The sequence below is a fragment of the Cibotium barometz genome, chromosome 17 (assembly GCF_041138505.1).
Source record: "Cibotium barometz isolate CiBa-2024 chromosome 17, ASM4113850v1, whole genome shotgun sequence".
Classification (NCBI taxonomy): domain Eukaryota; kingdom Viridiplantae; phylum Streptophyta; class Polypodiopsida; order Cyatheales; family Cibotiaceae; genus Cibotium; species Cibotium barometz.
Window position 1 is genome coordinate 20,158,502 of NC_141062.1, and position 8,690 is coordinate 20,167,191.

Consider the following 8,690-nt stretch of genomic DNA (forward strand, 5'->3'; position numbering starts at 1 on the left):
CTAGGTCTTGTTCTTTTTATTTATATTTTTTGTAGATAGTGAAATAAATGCAAAAAAGAATGATAAATAATAAATAAAAATAGGGCAAGTTAATGGAAAGTAGTCACCCAATCCCGTAGAGTGTGCAGGCTATTGAACTTGGCGAAATCCATGGTGAAGCTTTGCGGTGTCGTTGGGGCAAGCTCCTAGGTTCTGTAGCGAGACTACTCAAAGGGACAACCTACGCACTATGGTGCGGTCACGCGATCGATGTCGATATCGAGGAAAAGAAGCACCCCGACGCAACGCACTATTGTGGGGAGGTGCAACACCGACTGCGGTGCAAGATGGAGAGAATCTGGCAAAAAGAATCTCGCTAATATAGCTGCGGGTGGCCGTCGACCGGTGGCTGACGATTGTGCAGCCCCTCCACAGCAAGCAAATGAATGAGTTTACTATCCTCGCGCTGGCTGGGGGTATGCATCATTTTTGTTGACGTCGGCGTTGTTGCCATTTATTGAGTCTGGCATAGCTGCTTTTGTCCTTGCCCGCTGTTGTCCCACGTAGCCCTCTTTAGTATGCCGGCCAGCCTTGGTGCTACCTAAGAGGTCTGCACCTCTCCCGCGTAGATTGTGCTATAGAGAGCAAACGAGAGAGAGAGTATGGTGCCTTTTTTCTCCCCCGGGTATGGTTGCAGTTAAGAGCAGGTAAGAGAGAGATAAGATGGTGGCAGCGGTTGAGGTGCGTGAGCATGCTCCCTCCTTCCTCCTCCTCCTCCACTCAAGCTTCCATCGTTCCTCTCCCCCTTGTCGTGCTGCTCCACACACAAAAAAAGATAAGGTCCTCCCAATGATTGGACCCCAAATGATTAAGGTGGGTCCAACCCCTGTTCACGCGGGTTGGTACCTCGCTCTAATACCAATGTTATACTCACATAACTGGTGTGGCTACGACACTTGTGGAGGAGGAGATGAGGCTATGGATCACCACCCAGCTTGAGAGAGAATGGGGATAGCATCCCCATTGCCGAGAATGTATAAGGGTCTTCCCGCCCACACATGCCCAGCTGTCCATGGATCTCCGTCCCATGCGCCCTCACTCCTGAACCCTAGCTCGCTTGCCGTCCACGCTCCTGTGGATGGGCTCGAGCCTCCTATAGCTGCTATGAGCTACGTAACACAAGGATTTGAAGGGAGTGTCCAAACAAAGGGCCTTATGTGTATAGCCAAACCTTCATAGAAAAGATCAAAGGGGAGCTTAATAAGCTCATAGATACAAATTTGATTATTGAAATGGAGCATACCGAATCGGTGTCTCCCATTGTAGTTGTACCCAAAAAGAATGGCAAACTTTTTCTTTGCGAGAACTTGAGAAAGGTCAATGCATCTACCCTCTCCCTATCGTAGATCATGTGCTCGAATGAGTAGTAGGTAAGGCAGAATATAGCTTTTTAGATGCTTTTTCATGCGATAGCCATGTCTCAATACACCCTGTAGATTGGCACAAGACATCATTCACCATTGAGTGGGAAGTGTTTGCTTACAAGGTTATGCCTTTTGGCTTGACTAATGCTCATGTAACTTTTCAAAGATTGATGTGTCATGCTTTCAAGGAATACCTAAGGGTTTTTCTTGAAATTTTCATGGATGCCTTGTGCATACACTGAACTAAGTGCGTTAAGCACATAGCTCACTTAAAAATAAATCTTTCAAAAGTGCCACCTTTATTGCATATGTCTAAACTTTGAGAAATGCAAACTCATGGTAAGCCCGGCCAAGATATTAGGACATATTGTGTCCCGAAATGGCATTACAACGGTGACTAATGCATACACTCGACTAAGGTATATAGCCTACTTTAAAAAAGTCTTTCAAAAGTGTCGCCTTTATTGAATCTATCCTTTTAGTGTGGGCTGGCTATTTTTGATTTCTTACCGAGGAAATTGTTTGAACGTAACAATTGACATTACAAAGCTGAGTGTGAGAGGAGAGAGAGGGGAGGCCACAAGGGGAATTTTTCACGTTAAAATGACAATGAATTTCAATTGCTTGTAGATGGATTATTGTTTGCACTCCTCTCTTTAGAATTAAGAAGAGAGAGAGAGACTTGAGCAAGTGTCCAAGAAGACACCCAATTCCTTGGAAACCAAAGTGTTAAAAATAATTCAGCGTTGATTGTAATTCGCAAGCAAGAGTCTCAGGCTTCTCAGCATAGCAAACTGTACTATGTGTTTAGAGGCTTCTAAGTTTCCTTCAAAATTCCAAAAAAAAAACGTTGAGTCAATCAATTTTCTTTGAAAATTCTAAAGCACATTGACTTTCGAGAGAAGAGACACGATGATGATATGGAGAAGGAGTCGTGAAATGTTGTAGTGAGGGTACTATAGTTGGCTGGAACAACTGGTGTATTTGTTATGGAGGAGACACTATTAAATTACCACTTTCCTTTCTCTTTCTCTCACTTGTTTCCTTTCTCTTTCTCTCACTTGTTTCCTCCTCTTCTCGCATTCTCACTATGTAGTTATCAAGCTTCTTTGTCTTATGTGGTGCTTGATGTGATGAAAATTTTGTCAGTTCTTCTTCTTCTTTTGGTTAATTTAGAAGCCACGCAATCTTCAAACTATTATTTCTCTCTAGAAACTCTACACAAAGAAGCAAATTTGAAGTTTCTTTCTCTCTAAAATGCAATAAAAAAAGGATAATCACCTAAGCTTATCCACCAGTGGAAAAAAAGAACGTGAACATCTTGTCCTAACCCTTTTTTCATAACTAGGCTCTAATTACCAAAAAAATCCTAATTAATTAAACTAGCTCATTTCCTAAGAGTCGTCTAGTCCTAGGGACCCTAATACCAAACAAGGGCATTTCATAGTAGCAAAAATATTTAGTCCATGATTTGGGCAAGAAAGTACTACTAAGGATTAATGTATACATAAAAGACTCAAATTTATATTAGTCTTGTAAGATTACTTTTGTAGCTTTTTAAGAGTTTTAGAAAAAATTCATTTCTTTTCTATGATATTGTCTCAAAGAAATTCCTAGCGAGGAAATACTCTCAACATAAGATATTAGTGGAAAAAATATGTATCAAGTGTAAGAAAATTTAAAAACATAGTTCTTCATCGTCGTGATTATTTGTAAGAAAGTTATAATTTTAAAAGTTTACGTTCAAAATACCTTAAATAGTATTTTGAGCTCTACAAATGCAATTAAAAAAACTAACTATATGAATATAAGCCATGTACCTTTTATCAATAAAAGACGCGCGTTTTATACAAGTCTCCTTGAAGATAAGGTTATTAATATATTTTTATACTATTTTAGTAAGTTTAAAAATGTTTTTTTTTTCCAAAACTTTTACGATAGGCAAATGCTTCCTACACAAGCGCTGTCAAGTAGTTTCAAGGAAATTTTAAGTATTTTTTAAAAAAAATTTCATAAATGGGCCTTGAGTCGATCATTTTGTGGCTCAAATATAAGACTTGATAAGCCAAGTAAATATTTTATACCTCCATTGAGCTTACATGGCACAAAAGAGAAATCCAAATCATGTTGTCCAAGAAGACAACCCATTCCTTGGAAACCAGAGTGTTAACAACAATTCAGCACATTGTAATTCGCACGGGGTGGCCATATGATGCAAGTAAGAATCTCAGGCTTCTCAGCATAGCAAACTGTACTCTGTGTTTAGAGGCTTCTAAGTTTCCTTGGAAAAAAGAAAAGAAAAAAAACGTTGAGTCAGTGAATTTTCTTCGAAAATTCTAAAAAACATAGACTTTCGAGAGAAGAGACACGATGATGTGGAGGAGGAGTCGTGAGCCCACCTAATTAGAATGGGAGTCAGTGAATTTTCTTCGAAAATTCCTTTAAAACACCAGACTTTCGAGAGAGAAGAGACACGATGATGTGAAAAAGGAGTCGTGAGCCGACCTAATTATTGATGGTGATCGACCCGACCGCTTATTAAAAAGAAGGGCATCATCGGTAGCCTTCTCACACACATAATTTACTCGCCTCTCTACACATCATCATCATCTTCTGTAGCCTCTCAAAATATCACCAGTTCAAGTTCACTTCATAGCATTCATTCTCTATGGAGCCTAGCGAAACATACGACTGGGTCCCTGCCTGCTCTTTCCAGCCCATGCTGCATCCCGAGTACGAGATCATCAAAGCGGAGTGCGACCCCTGGATCCTGGCCACTGCGGCGCCCGCTTCCCCTGAAGCTGCCCAGTTCCTTCGTGACTGCTTGCTTCCTTTCTTCTGCAGCGTCAGCTATGCCCAATGCGCAGCGCAGCGGTTAGTTCCGATCACCAAGTTGGTGAGCTGGTTCTTCCTCACTGACACCGATGATGACAATCTCTCTATTCGTGGCTGTGCCACTGATCATGTTTGGCAACCACGCCGCAACCTCATCCTCGCATGCTTTGCTGGCCAAACCCTCGATCTTCACCTCTCAGCTGCTGCGGACAGCACCGTAGAAGCAGTCTCGGAAACCCGCAATATCCAAAAAGGGCTTGCTGCCCTGCATGACATCTGGAAGGACATCTCCAGAGACATGCCTCTCAAAATGCAGTCTCGCTTCCTGCAGGCCACCAGACGCTACGTTGATGCCAACATGATCCAAGCTCGATTCCGGAGCACTGGGCGCGTTCCAGGTGTCGACGAGTACGTCAAAGTGATACGCCGGCCCGCTTCGTTAGTTCTGTCATGCCTCATCCTGCTGGAATACGGCCTCCACATCGAGCTGGACGAGGAGACGCTAGAAAGCGAGCTGCTGCTGCAGCTGCACGACGCAGTGGTGGATCATGTCGCGCTGTACAATGATCTGTTCTCTTTTGAAGCTGAGGTGAGCCATGGGGACTACTTCAACCTGCCATCTGTGATCTTCCGGGCACGCGAGGCCGCGCCAGGGTTCACTTTTGCGGACGCGGTGTGGGAGGCTGTGCGCATGGTGGAGGAGGTGGACAAGCTGAGTGCGCAGCTGATGGCCGAGGCCCAGAAGTCAAGCCTCGTAGAGAAGCCTGGAGTGGAAGCCTACCTGCGGGGGCTGGGACTATTAATGGCAGGCAACGTGGAATGGTCTTACCAGACAGCCCGCTACTCGCACACCTGCTCCCCACAAGGCGTCGTGCTTCCGCTGTGCTGCAGAGCAGGTGGCCTCTCCTCCATCTTAAGAAAAAGAAGTTGCCTATTCAACTGAATGATTCTTCTCAGATCTATTTGGCTTTGCAGTAAGCTGCTCTGATTAATAATGAGACGTCCCCTTATCAATTTTAGCAATGGGTGGGCTAATGCAAGGCATGTTTTAACTAAAGCTGCACTCGCTAAAGCTAATAAAGCAAGGATTTTATCCAAAATGCATTTTTGTTGTTGGCCCTAAAGTTTTCTTCTCCTCACTTAAAATTAAGATATATAAGGATGCTATTTCCTCTTTTTTGGATCTTTGTTGTTTTGCTCACAAACCTTGATCAAATGGCTAGGTATCTGCTGAATTTCTTTATTTGGTTTTACCATTGGCCGTCATCTCGTGAGGATGTATGTAATGAGAGATGGATTAATGAAGATAGGTTGCTTGGATTTGTTCCTTCTATAGTTAGCCAGGAGGAGGTTAGTTGGGTAGAGAGAGCTTCTACTAAGGAGAAGTGTTCTGTTGCTCTGAAGAGCATCCATGGGTAGGGAAAAGTCCCCTTGCTAGGATGGGCTTTCTTTTGAGTTTTCTTTTTCACTTCTAGAGGGTTAGCTATTCAAATTTTTAAAGGGCGGTTGGTGCCTAGGGGGTAATTCAAAGTACATGTAACATAGCACATGGTATTTTTTTATTAGGTTGACTTACATTGCATATTGGCATGTAGGAGGGGATTAACAAAATAGTAGTTTAATGTAAATCATACATGTATACGTAGACCTACATAGGAAAGCGAAAAATAAAATATCACAGCATGTATACATGTAAGAGGTGTATAAAAAATGTAAAAATGAACAAATAAGGGTAGTGGAAATACATGTTGGCTCAAACGCGATTATGTAGGTTTTATAGAGTGACCCACTCGGGGTGTGGTGGATCCTACCATTACAAAGGGTAACTAACACAACACAGACTCGACTAGAGTCAATTCTTCACTTATAGCCTTGCCTTCAAAAGATCTCCATCCACACAACATAGAATTGAACCAAAACCATAGAAGAACTCTTTAACTCCACACAACTTGGTTCTTTGTGTATTTTTAGAAGACTATGCAACACGCAACAAACCTTGAGACTAGGAGTTGAGCACATAAATGAAAAAAACAACAACAGACCAAAAGTGCTCTCACACAAATGACCACCAAAGAAACCAACTATACATTCTCAATCGCCAACAAGATCAACAACAACTATATAATCTGTAGCCATAGCTTGCAGGCTTCAATTGGCAAATACAACTGGGAAATGCTTGCGAACAATCCTTAATCTGGTCCAAGTTCCAACAATGATGCACTGTGACGTTTTGGGATACAATCTCCCACACAGAACCCTCAACCACTCCTGCAATCCCCTTGCTTTGGACACATCTAAGTTTTCTCAACAATCTCCCAGCACCTTCTACACAGAACAAGCCCATAGATACCTAACGAGCTTTACAATAAACTTCACAACCAAACACTAGCTCTCTCAGCAATCTCTTCTTCAACACACAAAAGCTTCCACAATCCTCTCTACATTGCTCTCTCAATCCAAAAAAAAACTCGCTTATGCTCTATCTCCATGCATACCCCTTGGGGGGTTCATCTAAAAATATGTAAATGTAGCACGTAACTTCATTAGAAGGGGTATATTAATTCAAAAAAGTTATAGAATTACATTTATAGGAGGGGTTTTTTAAACCAATTTTGAAAGTTTATGAAGAAAAAAAAGTCATTTTATTGATAAAAGTATGTAAGTGTAAGGGGTTTTTCAAATACCCCATTAAATGCACGTGATACACAAAATTTCCTAGAGGTGAACCCCCCCAAGGCATACCCTCACCTGCTCTACCTAATCCTATCAGCTATTCACCATGCAACAGTCCTAACAGTAGCTTATTACAACTAGCTACAAATGCACAGCTATTCATGCAAGAATCCTTAACCATGCCCAATTTATTATTTTCTTCTCTTGGGATTGGGGTGATAATCTCCATTGATCATGTCCCTTTGGCCACAAAAAATCCTATCAACGTGATTGCAAGAAACCTTCTCTTGATCCCACTTGCACTCCTATTTCCTCCTCTTCCTTACATCAGCAATTTTAGTAGTATTTTTGCAGCGTCTTTGAAAGGAAAATGTCAAGGTTATTAACATTGCTCAGCACCAAAAAAATGCTGCTAAAACGCTGTGAGCAGTGTTCCTAGCACGCGAGAAAACACTACTACATTATTGTGAAAAAAAAACGATGTTCAGTAGCATGGCCTACAAAAAGTAATACCGCTTCTTTTGTCGCTGTGTTGTTTTTATCTTTTGAATGTCCTAAACTTGGTACTTTGAGTTTTTTGTAGGTTTATGTGTAATCTATCACTTCTACCTCTCCTACCCTATCCTCCTCAAGCTCAAGCAATGTGTGTCTTCTCTTTTTCTTCATCTCCTACAGAAACAAGCTTTCCATGAAAGCTTTCTTGTGCTTAATTTCCTTCTCTTTCCTCTCGTTTAAGTTTTCTTTTCTTCTTTTTACTTTCTAATTGAATCTTAGCTCTAACCCTAGATTCTACATAGAAACCCTAATAAAGAGCTCTCCATCAAAGCTCTTTATTAGGGTTTCTATGTAGAATCTAGAGTTAGGGTTAAGCTTCAATGAGAAGGGAAAAAAAGATTCAATAAGTTTTCTATTATGGACGAGAAGCCAGGTCCTCCACACTTCACCAAGAGCTTCCCACCATCACCTCTGGCATCTCCGACCACTCAGGAGATCAAGTAGCTCAAGGTCAAAGATCCCAAGGTGAGTCCTTGGTGCTCGCTATATAGCTCGTAAGGTAATCTTCGAAATAATTGTCCCACCAAGAAATATTTCTCATTGTTCTCAAAGGTAGGCCATGAGGACAAGGAGTGTTACTACCTCAAGGTAGGCCATGAGGACAAGGAGTGTTACTACCTCAAGGGACTTCGTCTTATGCAACAACTACTTAAGCAGGGTGCCACCCCACTTAATCCCTTCACCAAAGACTACATGGTGACCCCAACCAGAAGTGCTTCAACTTCTTCCCAAGACCCTAACCACCAACCAAACCCAACACCCTTCTTGAACCCTCAATCAACTGGAGGAGCTACCCCCCAATAACAAGCTTATATTAACCCTGTCACCACTGGTCCCTCCTACTTAATTGCCCCACACACCCTTCCCTCCCCCATGGTTACTTTTGTACAAACCCCTCCACCGCCCAAGACCACATCATCTCAACAGGGAGCTCAAGTAGCCACGGTAACATACAACAATAACCCTCATCCCGAAGAAGTAGCCCTAACATAAAACCCCATGCCTATGCAAATTTAATATCAAGCAGGCACTCTCCCAACCTATCAGTCATACCTCCCATTCGTGTTGGTCCCATAAACACCCCAAGTCTATCAAAACCACCCTTGGTGGTCTATGTGGTAGCTCCTCCAATACCTCTGGCCATTAACAACACGTATGGGGCTCAGCCTAACCAAAGGTTTGCCAATCACCGTCCTTCCAACAACCCCACCCGGCCTCTTATAT

General features: G+C 42.3%; 1 protein-coding gene across 1 annotated transcript; it reads left to right on the plus strand.

Annotated features, from left to right (window-relative positions):
- Nucleotides 1-4,071: 4,071 nt before the first annotated feature.
- Nucleotides 4,072-5,181, plus strand: LOC147629752 (microbial Terpene synthase-like protein 13). Its single transcript, XM_086810966.1, has one exon. The coding sequence runs from the start codon at nt 4,072-4,074 to the stop codon at nt 5,179-5,181; it is 1,110 nt and encodes a 369-aa protein (XP_086667092.1).
- Nucleotides 5,182-8,690: the final 3,509 nt, after the last annotated feature.

Bases quoted from the DNA above. Each gene is read 5' to 3' on its own strand.
- LOC147629752 (XM_086810966.1), top strand. From the start codon at position 4,072: ATGGAGCCTAGCGAAACATACGACTGGGTCCCTGCCTGCTCTTTCCAG.